This window comes from Macaca mulatta, chromosome 19, assembly GCF_049350105.2.
Source record: "Macaca mulatta isolate MMU2019108-1 chromosome 19, T2T-MMU8v2.0, whole genome shotgun sequence".
NCBI lineage: Eukaryota > Metazoa > Chordata > Mammalia > Primates > Cercopithecidae > Macaca > Macaca mulatta.
Window position 1 is genome coordinate 7,408,220 of NC_133424.1, and position 19,801 is coordinate 7,428,020.

General features: G+C 52.6%; 1 protein-coding gene and 1 pseudogene across 2 annotated transcripts; one reads left to right on the plus strand and one right to left on the minus strand.

Annotated features, from left to right (window-relative positions):
• The first annotated feature begins 847 nt into the window (after window positions 1-847).
• On the plus strand, window positions 848-5,287 carry TNFSF9 (TNF superfamily member 9). The gene is made up of 3 exons (XM_001088828.5): window positions 848-1,206; window positions 2,600-2,630; window positions 4,682-5,287. The coding sequence occupies exons 1-3, from the start codon at window positions 949-951 to the stop codon at window positions 5,146-5,148; spliced, it is 756 nt and encodes a 251-aa protein (XP_001088828.3). The 5' UTR covers window positions 848-948; the 3' UTR covers window positions 5,149-5,287.
• Window positions 5,288-7,495: 2,208 nt separating this feature from the next.
• Window positions 7,496-18,096, minus strand: LOC703145 (LON peptidase N-terminal domain and RING finger protein 1 pseudogene; annotated as a pseudogene). The gene is made up of 2 exons (XR_013409642.1): window positions 16,327-18,096; window positions 7,496-7,809 (listed from the first exon to the last, which is right to left on the minus strand). The product of XR_013409642.1 is annotated as an LON peptidase N-terminal domain and RING finger protein 1 pseudogene (transcript).
• Window positions 18,097-19,801: the final 1,705 nt, after the last annotated feature.

A 19,801-nucleotide genomic window follows, 5' to 3' on the forward strand; every position in this document is an offset into this window, starting at 1 on the left:
GGGAAATGTGAGTTTCCTCCAACTGGCTCCACACTGTCTCTTTCTCGCAAGGGGAATTTCTCCACCTGGACTCTCCGAGCTTCTGCTTATAGGGTCCCGAGGGGCTCCTGCCGGGAAGCATCCAGTGGGTGGGTGGGGGCAGGCCAGGGAAGGCCCAGGGATCCTGGGGAAGGTGGGCAGGAGGGCTGAGCATGACACTCAGGGTTCCACTGGGGGGGTTGGGGCTTGGGGGCAGGTGCTCCAGGAGTGGGGGTGGTTGAGGCCTGGCTGAAGCCTGACCCTTCTTAGGAAGTGCTGGATGTGGGGGAACCTGGGGGAGTCCTAGTGATGGGAGGCTAGGGGGTGCTGAGAGGAGGGGAAGGAGACAGAGACTAACAAGGAAAAGGAGAGAGACAGGGAGAGATAGAGAGTCAGAGACAGAGGGAATCAGAGACAGAGAGAAACAGGCAGAGAGACAGAAAGAGTGAGAGCCAGAGACATACAGAGACAGGGAGAGACACAGAGATGCATAAAGAGAGGGAGCCAGAGGCAGAGACAGAGACAGAGATAACATAGCCAGAGATAGGGAGAGAGAGAGAGAAAGACGTTAACGGGGAGACACACAGAGCAAAGGAGACTGAGTCAGCAAGAGACCCACAGAGATACCGGGAAAGAGCGGCAGAGAGGGAGAACCAGGGCAGTGGAGACCCAGCAGGCAGAAAAGAACCTGGGGCCGAGCTTGGAAGGCCGGAAACGCAAAGGAGAGCGAAAGGCGGAGAGAGATCCGAGTGGAGAAAATTTCGCAGAGTCACGGGGGCAAGGGGAAAGGCTCTGGGCTGGGAAGGGGCGTGGCCGCGGGCGGAGGGGCGTGGCCGTCGGCCGCGGGCGGAGGGACGTGACAGCGGTACCCTTTTTGAAGTCTATAAAAGGCTGCGCGCTGTGTCTGCCGGCAGTCTCCGGTCGCCGGTCATGGAATGCGCCTCTGACGCTGCCCTGGACCCCGAGGCCCCGTGGCCTCCCGCGCCCCGCTCCCGCGCCTGCCGCCTGCTGCCTTGGGTTCTGGTGGCCGTGCTGCTGCTGCTCGTTGCCGCCTGCACCGTCTTCCTCGCCCGCCCCTGGGCCGTGTCCGGGGCTCACGCCTCGCCTGGCTCCGCGGCTAGCCCGAGACTCCGCGAGGGTCCCGAGCTTTCGCCCGACAATCCCGCCGGCCTCTTGGAGCTGCGGCAGGTGAGACGTGCCCCGACCCTCGGTAGCTGGTCTCGCGGGAGACCCCTACCGTCCCTGTGGGACTCCCTTCTCCCTCCCGCACCCCCAGGGACACCTGTTCTACACTCCCGGCCTGGGAGAGGAGACTCACGGGGGCTCCCTTTCTCCATCTAGCACCGAGGCGGGGCGAGGGGGCACACCTTTCATCGCTCACCCCTACGAGACCTCATCAGTACCCCAGGCCGGGGGCGGGGAGGAGACTGCCCAACAGTTCTTTTTGGACCCCCCAAGGGTCTCCTTCTTCTTCTAGCCCGGGGGGCGCCCCTTTTATCCTGCGCCCGCTAGGAGACCCTATCTGTATCCCGCACGGGGGAGAGGGGACCCCGACAAGTTCTTTTTGGACCTCTAAGGGCTCTCCTTCTCCGTCTTGCACGGGAGAGCACCCCTTTCATTCCACATCCCCACGAGACCCCATCAGCACCCCAGGCCAAGAGGAGGAGACCCCCACCGTCCTCAACCCCCCAAGGACACGTCTTCTGCACCCCGGGTCGGAGAAAGGCTGGCTTCTCTCCTCCATGTGGCACTGGGTGGGGGCACCCCTCTTCATTCCGCATTCCCAAGGCACCCCATCTGCACCCTGGAAGGGAGACCCTCCGCGGTTCTCCAACCCTCGATAGCCTCCTTTCTCTATGTAGGACTTAGGACGGAGAGGGCACCTCTTTTTACGCGGCAACCTCACAAGATCCGCATCCCTGCGGGGGAAACTTTTCCATCCGCGATCCGAGGGGGGCACTTCCTCTTTATCTGGGACCACCAGGGAGACCCCCAGTTCCTTTGCTAACTCCCAAAGAGCCTTATCCCCAACCGTTGAGGTATCCCCCTCTCCCTTGCAAGACCCCCAGGGGAATCCCCGCAAGGGGCCTGGAAAGAAGAGGGATCTATTTTCCCTCCTGAAATCTCGGAGGTCTGTCCTTGGGGCAGGTTGAGCCACCAGTTTCTTGTGTGTGTGTGTGTGTGTTTGTGTGTGTGTTTGTGTGTGTTCGTGTGTGTGTGTTCCTGTGTGTGTGTGGTGTGTGTGTTCGTGTGTTTGTGTTTGTGGTATGTTTGTGTGTTTGTGTTTGTGGTGTGTTTGTGTGTGTTCGTGTTTGTGTGTGTTCGTGTGTGTGTTTGTGGTGTGTTTGTGTGTGTTCGTGTGTGTTTGTGTGTGTGTGTTCGTGTGTTTGTGGTGTGTTTGTGTGTGTTTGTGTGTGTATTCGTGTGTGTGTTCTCAGTGTTCTTTAGTTGGAAGTGAAGGGAAGCGTAGGCTTCAGGTCTGCACAGACCCTGGGGACCCTGACAACTGAAGTGAGTGGAGACAGAACCTCCATTTTCTCGGGGAACCCCCATCCACCTTCGTTCTTTCCACTTTTAACAGGGCATGTTTGCGCAGCTGGTGGCCCAAAATGGTGAGTGTCCTGCGCCACTTCCGGTCCCTGGCCCCTCCTGGGGATACTAAGAAGGGGGAACACCTGGAGAGTGGGGCTCTGCCGCCCACCCGCTCTGACCCTCGACCGCTGCCTTCTCTGAAAGCTGCCACTTCACCTCTTTGAACGCCACCGATCCCTCTTTCGTCCCTCTTTCTGACTTGCCCTGACTCTCTGGATACCATGGCCTCCCCATCAGACCCCCATCTGGGCCCACCTGGGACCCCTGCCCTCTCAGAGTTGGGGCTTGACATCTCCAACCCCCAGCCTGGTTTTGTGTCTCTGGCCTCCTTCTTTTTGAAATCTTCCTCCCTGTTGCTTTTCTTCCCTCTTTCCTGCCCCTTCCCCACTCCCCCAGCCTCTCTTCCCCACCTCTTCTCCTCCCCCAGAGCCTCCTCCCTCCTCCCATTCTCTCCCCCATCCCCAGGCCCTCCTCCTCTCCCCTTCCCCTCCCCTAGACCCTCCTCCCTGTCTCTTACCCTACCCCTTCCCCAAACCCTCCTCCCCAACGCCATCCTCTCCCTGTTTCCAAGACCCTCCTCCCCACACCTTCGCTCTCCGTCGAGAGACTCCCTTCCCTTCCCGTTGGAGACCTCTTCCCCCTTTCCCTCCCATTCTAGAGACCCTCTTCCCCCTTCCCCTCCCATTCTAGAGACCCCCTTCCCCCTTCCCCTCCCATTCTAGAGACCCCCTTCCCCCTTCCCCTCCCATTCTAGAGACCCCCTTCCCCCTTCCCCTCCCATTCTAGAGACCCCCTTCCCCCTTTCCCTCCCATTCTAGAGACCCCCTTCCCCCTTCCCCTCCCATTCTAGAGACCCCCTTCCCCCTTCCCCTCCCATTCTAGAGACCCCCTTCCCCCTTCCCCTCCTATTCTAGAGACCCCCTTCTCCCTTCCCCTCCCATTCTAGAGACCCCCTTCCCCCTTCCCCTCCCATTCTAGAGACCCCCTTCTCCCTTCCCCTCTCCCTCCAGAGACCCCTCCCCCTTCTCCTCCCCTCCAGAGACCCCTTCCCCCTTCTCCCTCTCCAGAGACCCCTTCCCCCTTCTCCCTCTCCAGAGACCCCACCCCCCTTCTTTCCCCCCTGCAGAGACCCCATCCCTCCCCCTCCAGAGACCTCTTCCCCCTTCCCTCCAGAGACCCCATCCCCGTTCCCTCCCCACTCCAGAGTTCCCCTTCCCCTCTTTCCCTCCCCCTGCCCAATACTCCTCCCTACCCCTTCCCCTCGCCGTCGAGAGACCCCCTCCCTGCCATCTTCTCTCCTTGGTGCTTCCTTCTCCCTAACCCCTCCTCTGCCCCTTCCTCCTCCCTTTTCCTTTCTTTGAAGTCCTCTCTTACTAGGTCCTCTGTCCACCCGTCTCAAAGTTCCCTTGATTCCCTGATGGATCCTTCCTCTAGAACTTCCCCCTTTCCTAAGGACCTTCCCTCTCCCTCCCAGCTCCCTCCCAGCCTCCCTCTCCACCTCTCCTCTCCCCTTTCCTGCCTTCTCTCCCTTCTCCCCCATCTCCATTCTGTCTGGAATCTGCTGCTCCCTCCAACCCCCTCACTGCCCTCTCCAGGAGTCCCCTTACCCCTCCCCGAGGCCTCTTCCAGCCAGACTCGCCCGGCCTTTTGCTTTTCACCCCGTCCTCCTCTTCCTGAAAGTCTCCCCCCGCAGCCGCATCGCTCCTTCCCCACCCAGCCTCCTGGAGTTCTGCCCTGTCCTGACTCTTGGCCTTCCCCCTGGATTCCCTTCCTCTGTTCTATCCCCTTCTTTCCCTTCCCCAGCCCTACCCCCGCTCAAAGTCCAGTCCCCTACGACCTCAGTCTCCTTCAATCAGCCGCCCCCCACCCTCAGCTCCTCCCCCCACGCTCCCCTGCCCCACTCCCCACCCCACAATTCCCCGTTTCCCTCCCCCGTCCCCCCCCACCCCGCCTCCCCTCGACCCCCCTCACCCTTTCATTTCTCCCAGAGCTGCGCTGTCCTGCTCCGTGGCCACGCCCAGCTGTGTTGGGACAAGCTCAGCGAAACTAAGTGCATCCTATCCTCCCACAGTTCTGCTGACCGATGGGCCCCTGAGCTGGTACAGCGACCCAGGCCTGGCAGGCGTGTCTCTGGCGGAGGGCCTGAGCTACAAGGAGGACACAAAGGAGCTGGTGGTGGCCAAGGCTGGCGTCTACTACGTCTTCCTGCAACTAATGCTGCAGCGCGTGGTGGCCGGCGAGGGCTCAGGCTCCGTTTCGCTTGCGCTGCACCTTCAGCCACTGCGCTCTGCTGCTGGGGCTGCCGCCCTGGCTTTGACTGTGGACCTGCCATCCGCCTCCTCCGAGGCTCGGAACTCGGCCTTCGGTTTCCAGGGCCGCCTGCTGCACCTGGGTGCTGGCCAGCGCCTGGGTGTCCATCTGCACACTGAGGCCAGGGCATGCCATGCCTGGCAGCTTACCCAGGGCGCCACAGTCTTGGGGCTCTTCCGGGTGACCCCCGAAGTCCCAGCCGGACTCCCCTCACCGAGGTCTGAATAATGCCCAGCCTGGGTGCAGCCCACCTGGACAGAGACTGAACCCTACTCCATCCTTCATGGAGACCCCTGGTGCTGGGTCCCTGGTAATTTCTCTACCTCAAGGGGCTTGGCAGGGACCCCTGCTGCTGACCTCCCCTTGAGGACTCTCCTCACCCACTCCTTCCTCAAGTTGGACCTTGATATTTATTCTGAGCCTGAGCTCAGATAATGTATTATATATATTATCTATATATCTATATATATATCTATATATCTATTTAAAGAGGTTCCTGAGTTTGTGGAATGGGCTTTTTTAGGGGAGTTGTTTGGGGGGGTGGGTCTTCGACCCTGCCGAAGCTAGTCTTGAACTCCTGGACTTAGACGATCCTCCTGCCTCAGCCTCCCAAGCAACTGGGATTCATCCTTTCTATTAATTCATTGTACTTATTTGCTTATTTGTGTGTATTGAGCATCTGTAATGTGCCAGCATTGTGCCAGGGCTAGGGGGCTAGAGAAACATCCAGAAACAGACTGAAAGAAAATCTGAGTTATGGTAATGTGTGAGGAATTTAAAGACTCATCTCCAGCCTCCACCTCCTGTGTGATACTTGGGGACTAGCTTTTTTCTTTCTTTCTTTCTTTCTTTTCTTTTTTTTTTTTTTTTGAGATGGAGTCTCGCTGTGTCTCCCAGGCTGGAGTGCAGTGGCGTGATCTCGGCTCACTGCAAGCTCCGCCTCCCGGGTTCACGCCATTCTCCCGCCTCAGCCTCCCAAGTAGCTGAGACTACAGGCGCCCGCCACCACGCCCGGCTAGTTTTTTATATTTTTAGTAGAGACGGGGTTTCACCATGTTAGCCAGGATAGTCTCGATCTCCTGACCTCGTGATCCACCCGCCTCGGCCTCCCAAAGTGCTGGGATTACAGGCTTGAGCCACCGCGCCCGGCCCTTTCTTTTTTTTTTTGAGATGGTCTTGTTCTGTTGACCAGACTGGAATGCAGCGGTGCAATCATGAGTCAATGCAGCCTCCAGCCTCGACCTCCCCAGGCTCGGGTGATCCTCCCATCTCAGCCTCTCGAGTAGCTGGGATCACAAGTGTGCGCCACCGCACTTGGCTAACTTTTTAATTTTTTTGCAGAGACAGGGAGGGTATCGCTATGTCTCCAAGGTTGTTTACATGCCAATACAATTTATAATAAACACTCATTTTTCCTCCCTCTGGAGAGTTGGTTGTTAACCATTTACCAGCACATCCTGTCCCTCTCTGCTCTACAGAGCTGGCCAGTTTCTTCAGCCCCATAATTTCCCCACCGTACAGATCTTTCACGACCACCCCTATAACTAGACGCATCCTCTGGCCCGCTAGGATAGCCCTGTGACCCTGCAACCCAGGCCTTAACATGGGATTTGTGGGGAGAGAAGGATGGTCCCCCCAACTCTGGTCCGGGAGCCAGTGCCAAATCTGATTGGTCAAACCTGATTGGTCACCGTCTGTCTGGCTACAGGGTGGTTTGCCTGTTTTGAATAACACTCCTGGCAACAGGTGACTCAATTCCTTCGTCCCAGTTGATTGGGTCAGGTTGGACCTGTGACTCAAGCTGGGCCAATCGGATCTCCTCCCCAGGAATGTGGGTGGTCTGGGCCACAGAGGCTAGATAGTGGAGAGAAGGAAGTTGTGCAAAGACTCAGATGCGACCACAGAGTTACAGGAGCTACTTTGATTTCCTTCTTGCCTCTTGCTGGTGACATGGGTTGCCATTTTAATGGCAAAACTGCAATTACTTTTGCATCAGCCTAATAGTTTTCTAGGGCTGCCATAAGAAGGTACCGTAAAATGGGTGGCTTAAAGCAAACGAGAGTTGTTATCGCTCGGTTCTGGAAGCCAGAGTCCAAAGTCAAGGTGTTGACAGGGCCATGCTCATTCTAAAGACTCCAGGGGAGAGGACTTCCTTGCCTCCTCCTAGGTTCTGGTGGTTACCAGCAATCCTCTAATCTCTGCCTCTGTTGGTCACATGGCTGTGTTCTTTCTGTGTGACTCCATCTCTCTCTCTTCTTCCTCTTTTTTTCTTTGAGATGGAAGGAGTCTCACTCTGTCACCCAGGCCAGAGTGCGGTGGCGCCATCTCGGCTCACTGCAACCTCCACCTCCTGGGTTCAAGCGATTCTCCTGCCTCAGTCTCCAGAGTAGCTGGGATTACAGGCGCGGGCCACCACACCCAACTAATTTTTGTATTCTTAGTAGAGACAGGGTTTCACCATGTTGGCCAGGCTGGTCTTGAAGTCTTGACCTCAAGTGATCCGCCTGCCTTGGCCTACCAAAGTGCTGGGGTTACAAGCATAAGCCTCTGTGCCTGCCTTCTTCTTCTTTATGTATTTTTTTTTTCTTTCTGTAGAGACAGGGTCTTGCTATGTTGCCTAGGCTCATCTTGAACTCGGAGCAACCCTCCTGCCTCAGACTCTCAAAGTGCCGGGATTACAGGTGTAAGGCACAAGGCCTGAACTCTCCCCTTTTTATAAGGACACTAGTCATACTGGATTCAGGGCCCACCCTCTTCCAATATGACCTCATCTTAATTTAAATAATTACATCTGCAAAGACCCTATTTCCAAAGAAGGTCATTAATATAGTTTGGCTCTGTGTACCCACCCACTTTTTTTTTTTTTTTTTTTTGAGGCGGAGTCTCGCTCTGTTGCCCAGGCTGGAGTGCGGTGGCTGGATCTCAGCTCACTGCAAGCTCCGCCTCCCGGGTTTACGCCATGCTCCTGCCTCAGCCTCCCAAGTAGCTGGGACTACAGGTGCCCGCCACCTTGCCCGGCTAGTTTTTTGTATTTTTTAGTAGAGACGGGGTTTCACCGTGTTAGCATCTCCTGACCTTGATCTCCTGACCTCATGATCCACCCGTCTCGGCCTCCCAAAGTGCTGGGATTACAGGCTTGAGCCACCGCGCCTGGCTCTTTTTTTTGGATAGAGTCTCATCTGTCGCCCAGGCTGGTGTGTAGTGGTGCAGTCTTGGCTCACTGCAACCTCTGCCTCTTGGGTTTAAGTGATTCTCCTGCCTCAGCCTCCTGAGTAGCTGGGATTACAGGAGCAGGCCACCACTCCTGGCTATTTTTTTTGTATTTTTTGTGGAGGGTTTTGCCATGTTGGCCAGGCTGGCCTCGTACTCCTGACTTCAAGTGATCCGCCCGCCTTGGCCTCCCAAAGTGCTGGGATTACAAGCGTGAGTCACCTTACCCAGCCCCCTTGGGGTTCTGAGCTCCCCTAAGCTAAAATCAAGGTGACTGAAGGTTTGCATTTCTTCTGGAGGCTCTAGAGGAGAATTGCTTTCCTTGTTTTCCCGGCGTCTAGAGGCTTTGTTTTTAATTTAATTTAATTCTATTTTGTAGAGACAGGGGTCTCCTCATGTTGCCCAGGCTGGTCTTGGACTCCTGACCTCAAGGGATCCTCCTGTCTTGGCCTCCCAAAGTGCTGGGATTACAGGTGTAAGCCACCACACCTGGAAGCTGATGGTTTTAAAGTGTGGCACTTCCCTGCTTGCTCTTTCCTTCTTGCTGCCTTGTAAGATGTGCCTTGCCTCCCCTTCATTTTCCTCTGTGATTGTAAGTTTCCTGAGGCCTCCCCAGCCATATGGAACTGTGAGTCCATTAAACCTCTTTTCTTTTTCTTTTTTTTTTGAGACAGAGTCTCACTCTGTCACCCAGGCTGGAGTGGAGAGGCACTATCTTGGCTCACTACAAGCTCCGCCTCCCGAGTTCACACCATTCTCCTGCCTCAGCCTCCCGAGTAGCTGGGACTACAGGTGCCTGCCACCACGCCTGGCTAATTTTTGTATTTTTAGTACAGACGGGGTTTCACTGTGTTAGCCAGGATGGTCTTGATCTCCTGACCTTGAGATCTGCCTGCCTCGGCCTGCCAAAGTGCTGGACAGGCATGAGTGACTGCGCCCAGTCAAACCTCTTTTCTTTATAAATTACCCAGTCTCAGGTAGTTCTTTATAGCAGTGTGAAAACAGACTAATACAGTCATACCCAGGAAGGGCAAAAATAGTGAGGGGCCACTGTTCAACTCAGCCTAGTATCAAGTGTTGAGGACCATGGAATGTCTGGTGTGTTCCCATGAATTTTCTTCTGGGGTGGATTTTGTTCCAAATTTGTAGCCAAATAACCTCTAAGACAAGAACCCCTAAGCATGCAGGCCTCCAGGTCCCTCACTGTCCCCTTGGGTGGCTTTGGCATTCAAATGATTGCCCTGCTTTTGGGGTTATGTGGGGCCTGGGTGTGCCTCACAGCAGGGATGCTTGGACCCCATAATGTTCTAGGATGTTCCCAAGACCCAAGACTATGCATGCAGCTGAAATTCTACAGTAGTAGCAATAACCACAGATGCATTTATTGATGTTTACTAGTCCCAGGCATTATGCATTTATTGCATCTGCAAAGATGCTATTTCCAAATAAGGTCATATTCTGAAATTTTAGGAAGGACATGAATTTTGTGGGGACACTCTTCAACTCACTATTCAACCCAGGTGCATTTACTTTATTTTTTTGTTTTTGAGACAGAATTTCCCTCTGTCACCCAGGCTGGAGTACAGTGGCACGATCTTGGCTCACTGCAACCTCCACCTCCTGGGTTCAAGCGATTCTTCTGCCTTAGCCTCCTTAGTAGCTGGGATTACAGGTGCCCACCACCACGCCCAGCTAATTTTTGTATATTTAGTAGAGGAGGGATTATGCCATGTTGGCCAGGCTGGTCTTGAACTCCTGACCTCAAGTGATCCTCCCGCCTTGGCCTCCCAAAGTCCTGGGATTACAGGTGTGAGCCACTGCGCCCAGCCCAGATGCATTTATTAATGTTTACTCGTCCCAGGCACTAATTACCTTATGACGACCCCTGTGTGAAGCTGCTATTCTATAATTATTCCCATTTTATAGACAAGGAAACTGAAGCCCAGGGAAGTGGGCTTAACACCACACAGTCTCAGTAACAGGCAGAGTGGTTGACAATGTGAGTTCTAGAGATGGACTTCCTGGAACCCTGGATCTTTTCCAAGTAACCCCATGGAATATGCAAGAGGGTAGCGTGTTTGAATTATGCTCCTTCCACCCTCAAATTCACATGTTGAAGTCTTAACCCCCAGAACTGCAGAATAAATAAAATTATTTATTTTTTTATTTTTTGTTCTAACATGATCTGTGTTTTGTTTTGTTTTGTTTTTGAGACAGGGTCTTGCTCTGTCACCCAGGCTGGAGAGCAGTGGTATGATCACAGTTCACTGCACCCTCAACCTCCCAGGCTCAAGTGATCCTCCCACCTAAGCCTCTGAGTAGCTGGCGCTACTGGTGTGCACTACCAAGCCTGGCTAATTTTGTTTATTTTTATTTTTATTATTATTTTTAAATTTATCGTTATTATTATTATTGTTGTTTTTCGAGATGGAGTCTTGGTCTGTCACCAGGCTGGAGTGCGGTGGCACGATCTCGGCTCACTGCAACCTCTGCCTCCTGGGTTCAAGCAATTCTCCTGCCTCAGCCTCCTGAGTAGCTGGGATTACAGGTGCCCGCCACCAAACCCGGCTAATTTTTGTATTTTTAGTACAGATGGGGTTTCACGATGTTGGCAGTATGGTCTCCAACTCTTGACCTCATGATCTGCCCACCTCAGCCTCCCAAAGTGTTGGGATTACAGGTGTGAGCCACTGTGCCTGGCAATTTTATTTGTTTTTTTGTAGAGACGAGGTCTTGCTATGTTGCCTAGGCTGGTCTCAAACTCCCGGGCTTGAGTTATCCTCCCGACTCTATAAGAATTAAAGAAAGAGGAAAGAAACAGGAAAGGTGGCTTAACAGTCAAGCCACCTTTCTCTCTTATTTTCAGAGAAAATAAACCTGAGAGGGGCTTCTGGCTGAGTTAGGTCAGAGGCACACTCTCTTACAGACTAGGAGTTTTTAGAGATTTATCAGAAGCTTGGACTGCTTCTGTGTTTCTTTCTTCTTTTTTTCTTAGTTGAAGTCTCGCTCTGTTGCCCAGGCTGGAGTGTGGTGGCACAATCTCAGATCACTGGAACCTCTACCTCCCCGTGCCCAGCCCTGTGTTTCTTTGTTGTGCTTATCTAGGAGGGAGAGTTGCATGTCTGTCCCCATGCACCTTCCTGCAGCTGCAGGCATTGCCCGCCGAGTCTGCCTTTAGCTTCCCCATGTTAGTGCATCTGAAGGGAAAGGAATGTGTTTATTAAGTAAGACCCCACTGTTTTACTGGGGCCCATTGATTGAGGGTGAAGTTTGGCAGTTACCCAAGAGACTTCCTCCTCGCCTCCCGCTGTGTCTGAGCTGCCTTATCTGTGTTTTACTGTCTGATCTTTCTGGCTGCTTGTAGTTAGAAGAGAAGTGATTTTCTTGAAATGCATGAGGCTAGAAAGGGAGCTGGAGGTCAGGTGCAGTGGCTCACGCCTGTAATCCCAGCACTTTGGGAGGCTGAGGCAGGTGAATCACTTGAGGTCAGGCGTTTGAGACCAGCCTGGCCAACATGGCAAAATGCTGTCTCTACTAAAAACACAAAAGTTAGCTGGACGCACTGGCATGCACCTGTAATCCCAGCTACTCAGGAGGCTGATGCAGGAGAATCGTTTGAATCCGGGAGGTGGAGGTTGCAGTGAGCCAAGATCACACCATTGCACTCCAGCCTGGGCGACAAGAGTGAAATCCTGTCTCAAAAAAAAAAAGAAAGAAAGAAAGGGAGCTGGAACTTGAAGTGGCGGGATTTGTCTGAGATGACGATGCTCTGACTCTGTCAGCCTTGGCCTCCCAAAGTGCTGGGATTACAGACATGAGTCACCGCACCTGGCCCACAAACAATTATAAATAAAGCTTAACTCTTATATAAAGACCTGACAATGCATACAATGGTCCTCTGTTGATTTGGAAGCAGGGACAGTTTTCTATTACAGTCTGTTGATTGTATTGTATAATTGTTAAGGGAAAAAAGGAAAATTATATTTCTGTTTTTTGTTTGTTTTGAGACGGAGTCTCGCTCTGTCACCCAGGTTGGAGTGCAGTGGTGCGATCTCAGTTCACTGCGACCTCCACCTCCCTGGTTCACAAACGATTCTCCTGCCTCAGCCTCTTGAGTGGCTGGGGTTACAGACACACACCACTACACCCAGCTAATTTTTGCATTTTTAGCAGAGACAGGGTTTGTTGGTCAGGCTGGTCTCCAACTTCAGGGCTCAAGTGATCCACCCACTTCAGCCTCCCAAAGTGCTGGGATTACAGGCATGAGCCACCAAGTCCGCCCTCCCCAGTATTTCTTATTGGAACTGTTTTTCTTGTTTGAGGCTTCTTTTCCACACCCTGAATCTACAATGACCCAACCACAAATTCGGGAACCTTGCTTCTGAGGCCCATTCTCTGATGAGTAAGTTTAGTCCCAAATGGGGAAAGTACCTAAGTTTCAGCCTTTTCAGCCTGACTGCATCTATTTAGAGATAGGGTCTTACAGGGGTGATCACGTTAAAATGAGGTCATTAGGGTAATCCCTGATCTAATATGACTGATGTTCTTATAAAATGGGGGCTTTGGCTAGATGTGGTAGGGTGGCTCATGCCTGTAATTCCAGCACTTTGGGAGGCCGAGTCACGTGGATTGCTTGAGCCCAGGGGCTTGAGACCAGTCATGGGCAACATAGCAAGACCCTGTCTCTACAAAAAATACAAAAATTAGCTGGGTGTGGTGGTGCACACCTGTAGTCCCAGCTGCTAGGGAGGCTGAGGTGGGAGATCACTTGAACCTTGAGGTCAAGGCTGCAGTGAGCTATGATTACCACTGCAATCCACCCTGTGTGACACAACAAGATCCTGTCTCCAAAAAAAGTGGGGATGAGGGGTGGAATTTGGAGGCCGACACACACAGGGAGAGCAGCATGTACAGAAGAAAATGGCATCTGTGGCCAGGCCCCAGTAGCTGACGCCTGTAATCCCAGCACTTTGGTGGATCACTTGAGATCAGGAGTTTGAGATCAGTCTGGCCCATATAGTGAAACCTCGTCTCTACTAAAAATACAAACGTTAACCGGGTGTGGAGGCGTGCACCTGTCATCCTGGCTACTCCATCTCAAAAAAACAAAAAAAAAAAACAAAAAAAAAAAGAAGAAAATGTCATCTATAAGCCAAGGAGAGAGGCCTGGAACAGAGCCTTCCCTTACAGCCCTCAGACGGAACCTTATCTGCCAATGCCTTGATTTTGGACTTCCAGCCTCCAGAACTGTTAGACAATAAATTTCTGCTGTTGAAGCCCCCAGTATGAGCTACTTTGTTATAACAGCCATATCAATTAAAAAAGAGAATTAAAGGAGTTGATAATTTTTTTTTTTTTTTTTTTGAGACGGAGTCTCGCTCTGTCGCCCAGGCTGGAGTGCAGTGGCGCGATCTCGGCTCACTGCAAGCTCCGCCTCCCGGGTTCACGCCATTCTCCTGCCTCAGCCTCCCGAGTAGCTGGGACTACAGGCGCCCACAACCGCGCCCGGCTAATTTTTTGTATTTTTAGTAGAGACGGGGTTTCACCGTGGTCTCGATCTCCTGACCTTGTGATCCGCCCGCCTCGGCCTCCCAAAGTGCTGGGATTACAGGCGTGGGCCACCGCGCCCGGCTTTTTTTTTCTTTTGAGATGGAGTCTCGCTCTGTCACCCAAGTGGAGTACAATGGCACCATCTCAGCTCACTGCAACCTCCGCCTCCCAGGCTCAAGTGATTCTCCTGCCTTAGCCTCTCGAGTAGCTGGAGCTACGGGCACATGCTAGCATGTCCAGCTGATTTTTGTATTTTTAGCAGAGATGGGGTTTTGCCATGGTGGCCAGGCTGGTCTCAAACTGCTGACCTCAAGTGACCCACCCGCCTCGGCCTCCCAAAGTGCAGGGATTACAGGCGTGAGCCACCGCACCCAGCCAGGAGTTGATAATTTAATACACTTTCAATGCACAGTGTCTGGCTCCTGGTTAGCAATTATTAAGGACACTCAAATGGACAGAAACGATGTTACAGAAACACAGTGGTACAATAGAGGGGTTGCGGCCAGGCACAGTGGCTCATGCCTGTAATCCCAGCACTTTGGGAGGCTGAGGCGGGTGGATCACGAGGTCAGGAGTTTGAGACCAGCCCGGCCAACATGGTGAAACCCCGCCTCTACTAAAAATACAAAAATTAGCTGGGCGTGGTGGTGGGCACCTGTAATCCCAGCTACCTAGAGGCTGAGACAGGAGAATTGCTTGAACCTGGGAGGCGGAGCTTGCAATGAGCTGAGATCGCGCCACTGCCCTCCAGCCTGGGTGAAACAGCGAGACTCTGTCTCAAAACAAACAAACAAACAAACAAACAAAAAAGGTTTGATTCAAAACTGGCAAGCAAGGCCAATAATAGAGAGAGTAAAAATACTATGAGAGATAGTGAAATAAGAGATAGTGAAAATACCATGAGAGATAGTGAAATAAGATAGTGAAAATACTGTACGTTGAACAGGACGCGTTGAGAGATATGACTAAGACAACACAAAGGCACATTTCTCAAGCAGTGACACACAGGTTTACAGATGACATCATACAACGACAGATGTGGGTATTAGAAAGAAGCAACAGCTCACAGAAGAGCCTTGCCGTGACACAGCTGTGATGTTACAGAGGTATCCTCAAGCTGGGCATGGTGGTACATACCTGTGGCTCCAGCTACTTGGGAGGCCGAGGCGGGAGGATCTCTTGAGCCCAGGAGGTTGAGGCTGCAGTGAGCTGTGATCACACCATTGCACTCTAGCCTGGGCGACAGAGAGACACCCTGTCTTTAAAAAAAGAACCGTCGGCCGGGCGCGGTGACTCAAGCCTGTAATCCCAGCACTTTGGGAGGCCGAGACGGGTGGATCACAAGGTCAGGAGATCGAGACCATCCTGGCTAACACGGTGAAACCCCGTCTCTACTAAAAAAAAAATACAAAAAACTAGCCGGGCGAGGTGGCGGGTGCCTGTAGTCCCAGCTACTCGGGAGGCTGAGGCAGGAGAATGGCGTAAACCTGGGAGGCGGAGCTTGCAGTGAGCTGAGATCCGGCCACTGCACTCCAGCCTGGGCAACAAAGCGAGACTCCGTCTCAAAAAAAAAAAAAAAAAAAGAACCCTCTTGCCAAGAAGGGAGTTACAAAGTCATAATTTCATAAAAGCAATTATGCAAGGATGGGATATTGTAAACCAACCACTCAAGCCTGTAATCCCAGCACTTTGGGAGGCCGAGACGGGCGGATCACGAGGTCAGGAGATCGAGACCATCCTGGATAACACGGTGAAACCCCGTCTCTACTAAGAAATACAAAAAACTAGCCGGGCGAGGTGGCGGGCGCCTGTAGTCCCAGCTACTTGGGAGGCTGAGGCCGGAGAATGGCGTGAACCCGGGAGGCGGAGCTTGCAGTGAGCTGAGATCTGGCCACTGCACTCCAGCCTGGGCTACAGAGCGAGACTCCATCTCAAAAAAAAAAAAAAAAAAAAAAAAAAAAAAAAAAGGTCAGTATATGCTGTATCTTTGTCAACCGTTCTTTCAAAGACTTCATTGACAAAACTGACAGCTGGTATCATGGATCTACAGGGAGAACTGCAAGAAGCCACCAACACCATGTGGGTCCATTAGGGATTGCCTGAAGGTTTTTCTCCCTCTCGGGCATTGATCCAAAGTGCTGAAGAATTTGGCTTCGAAATCTGTCTCTTAAATTCTGAAACCAGCTGCAGGCTTGAGAGTAAACCAAATCATGAAGCTCTCTGAGATTCTTACTCTCATCTTCATTCTCAACCTTAACATCTTCCAGATATTCAATGTCGGCAGTGCAATATCCATCTTTCATTCCTCTTTTTAAAACCCTAAACCGCTTTCCTCCAACTGTATCAACCACAGACCTTCCGTCAGGTAAGAAATGCACGTTTCTCATTTGCAACATACAACCATAATCTGCAAAACTATTTTGTGTATCACTGACACACAATGCCAAACCGTTTGGTTCCAGTCTGTATACTTCTTCGAATCATCAATCTATATCTTGGCTCAAATACACGGAGAGGGCAAGGCACAGTGGGGTAGGCCATAGTACAAACAAATATTGGAACATTCTTGGTCACGTGTGAGAGTTCAGCAGTTTCTTCATCATATATTTTTTTTCTCTCAGACAGTTCATCAGGCAGATACTTCACTATTAATTCTTGCAACAGCTGTGTGACACAGTACCTCCTATCTGCTAGATATTCTTTTAAGCTTTCTTTGCAAAGAGGACAATGTGGTGCATGATCTAAACAACGCTCAAGACAATTCTTACAGAATAAATGTCCGCAAGGGGTTGTTACTGGCTCAAAAAACCACCTCACGCAGACAGAACATTCGAAATCCGAGACATCGATTCATTCTTCTGGAATATCACCATAAGCTAAGGAAAACATACAGACTTCATTGGGAGTTTCTCCTTGTTTTTTAAGCTTATTTCTTCCACCTTCATTTACAATCACATCCTGTTCTAAAAGAGACAACTTTCTTTTCAGCAGAACACCTTTTTCTTGAACAGACAGAACAGGTTCTGAGGACACTCTTTTTAAACGGTCCTCTCTGGCAGGCGTTTCTGTTGAATGTATAGACTGTGCTGACTGAGCACGGTTTAAGCTTCCTTTGACGGGCTCTGAAGTGACCTCTGGTATTTCTTCACTCTGCTTTGGGCTAGGCTCACTGGGAGACTGAGACTCTTCCATCACTGAAGGAAAATCAAAAGGTCTGTTTTTAGTACACGGTAATGAATTCCAGGAAGATTCCTTCAGGCCTTCTCTTAAGGTTTCAGGTAATAATAAATCACATAAAATCTTTTGCACTTGCAGCTTTGCAGGTGCAACATCTTCATCAAGGGCTAAGCACTGAAGACAGAGTTGTAAGGCATCACCCAAAAAACCAGCATCATAGAGTACTTTTCCTTTCCTGAAGTAAGCCTCAGGCCAATCTGGAAGTTGAAAAAGAACTGCATTGAAATCTTCTATGGCTGCTTTAAACTCTTGGAGACCAGCATATGATTCCGCTCTGTACATTTTTACAATCAAGTCACTGGGCTCTGCTCGCAGCGCCTCGCAGGCGGCGGCCAAGGCCTCCCGGTAGCGCCCCTGGTGCAGCAGCTCCCCGAGTCTGCCGGCCGCCCGGGGCCGCTCGCGCTGGCCCGGGAACCACTTCTCCGCCAGGTGGTTGAGGACGACGCTGGTTCTGAAGTCTGAGGCGGCGATGGCGGCCGCCAGAGGCGGCGGCCGCGGGGCGGTCCCTTCAGCATCAGTGGCACTGGCGGTGGGGGGCGGCAGCCGATCCCAGCAGAGGCGGCAGCGGGCCCGGAGTTCCCTCCGCAGGCAGCGGCGGCAGTAGCTGTGGCCACAAGGCACGGCACTGGCTCGCTCAGGAAGCCCCGGCAGCCCAGGCAGCCCCGGCAGCCCAGGCATCTGAAGACCCCGCAGGCGCCGCCGTCCGCGCCCGCAGCCGGGGCCGCGCTCCAGCTCAGCCCGTGGCGGAGCCGGTAGTTGAACACCAGGCAGTCCCACCAGGGCGCCCAGGCACTCGGGCCTGGCCGGGGCCCCGCGGCGCAGCGCCGCCGCGAACGCCTCCGGCGCGCCCTTCAGGTGGCCGCCCAGCGCCAGCAGCTCCCCCCGGCGGAGCAGCAGGTCCCAGCGCTCCGACTCCGCGGGCGCGCGCTTCAGCCGAAGGCCGCTGCCGCCGCCCACTTCCCAGAACCGGCCTCCGCCCTGCGGCGCCGGGGCCACCTCCCGACTCCCTCCCGGGGGACTCCTCGCCACAGCCGGAGAGGACATGGCCCGCGGAGGGCTGAGCTGCCGCCGCCCGCCGCCACGGTCCCGGAGCCTCCCGGGCGCGCGGCTCCGCACGCGGCCCCTACAAAGGTATTTATTATCACTGAACTGAATCCTTAATAATGTTAAAAAAAAAAAAAAAAGGTAAACCATATATACACATTTTACACATATAATTTAAAATTATATTTATATATAATTTACATACATGGTATATTGATATACCTAAAGCTGGAAAAATGTTAATCTCCCAAGCAGAAACTTGCCTTTGTCATAACTACTTTGGCAGTCGAACTTGACTGTGCCCATGTAATTGTTTTGATGGTCTTTATTCATGGCATAACCTGCAATGAAACAGGGACGTTTACATCAATCAAGTATGCTTGATTATGGAGGGATGTCCTAGGAGCCCCCAGAGGGGATAATCCGTGCTACACACATCGTACTACCTTTCCAAATTCTAATTTTTTTTTTTTTTTGAGACAGAGTCTTGCTCTGTCACCCAGGCTGGAGTGCAATGGTGCAATCTCAGCTCGTTGCGACCTCCGCCTCCCGGGTTCAAGAGATTCTCCCGCTTCAGTCTTCCAAGTAGCTGGGATTATAGGCGTCCACCACCACGCCCGGCTAATTTTTTTTTTTTTTTTAATCTTTGCTAGAGATGGGGTTTCGCCGTGTTGGCCAGGCTGGTCTCGAACTCCTGACCTCAAGTGATCCACCCGCTTCGGTCTCCCAAAGTGCTGGGATTACAGGCGTGAGCCACCGTGTCTGGCCTCTAAATTCTAGATCTCCAAATCTGGCTTCTAGGGTTTGGGATCAGGGAGTGCGGATTTGTGGATTTGTCCGAGGGCATGGGGTGGGAACAAAGACCGCATGTTTACAAGAGGTCAGATGTCAGGAAGCGGAGGTACGCCCACACCACTGAGGTAGGTGCGCCCCTTTCAGGGGGGATTTCTGTTCAGGGGATCCCCATTCTGAGGTTTCCCAGCAGGGGATACTTTTCAAGTCGACTTTCCTGACCGTCGCATCTTGTCCGTGGTGCATCTCAGCTTTGTCTTGCGGCCCGCAATCTCTGGCGTGGTCTGCACAGGAAACCCCCTGTGCCCAAGATCCGGATGGAGATGAGGGCCTTAGTTGGGCTCGTCGCGGTATCTCAGGGGTGTGAGACACCTCGGTGGGGAAAGCAGAGTGGAAAACCCTCTGAGAATTCTCGCTCTTATCTCCCAGGCGCTAATCTCAGGTCACTGCAACCTCAGCCTCCTGGGTTCAAGCGATTCTCTTGCCTCAGCCTCCCGAGTAGCTGGGATTGCAGGCGCCCGCCACCACGGTCGGCTAATTTTTGTATTTTTTGATAGAGATGGTGTTTCACCATGTTTGCCAGGCTGGTCTCGAACTCCTGACCTCAGGTGATCCGCCCGCCTTGGCCTCCCAAAGTGCTGGGATTACAGGCGTGAGCCACCGTGCCCGGTGCTCTCGGGAGTTTTAAATGAGCTAACAGTTTCAATTGTACAGTGGCTGACATCGGATTTCATATGTGAAATCTGTTATTATTATTAACATCATCATTATCATTATTATTTGAAACAGGGTCTTGTGCTGTTGCTCAGGTTGGAGTGTGGTGGTGCGATCTTGGCTGACTGCAACCTCCACCTCCTGGCTTCAAGCGATTCTCCTGCCTGACTCTCCCAGGTAGCTGGGATTACAGGTGTGAGCCACCACACCTGGCTAATTTTTGTAATTTTAGCAGTGACAAGGTTTCACCCTGTTGGCCAGGCTGATCTCGAACTCCTGACCTCAGGTGACCTGCCTGTCTTGCCCAGGCTGTAGCACAGTGGCGTGATCTTAG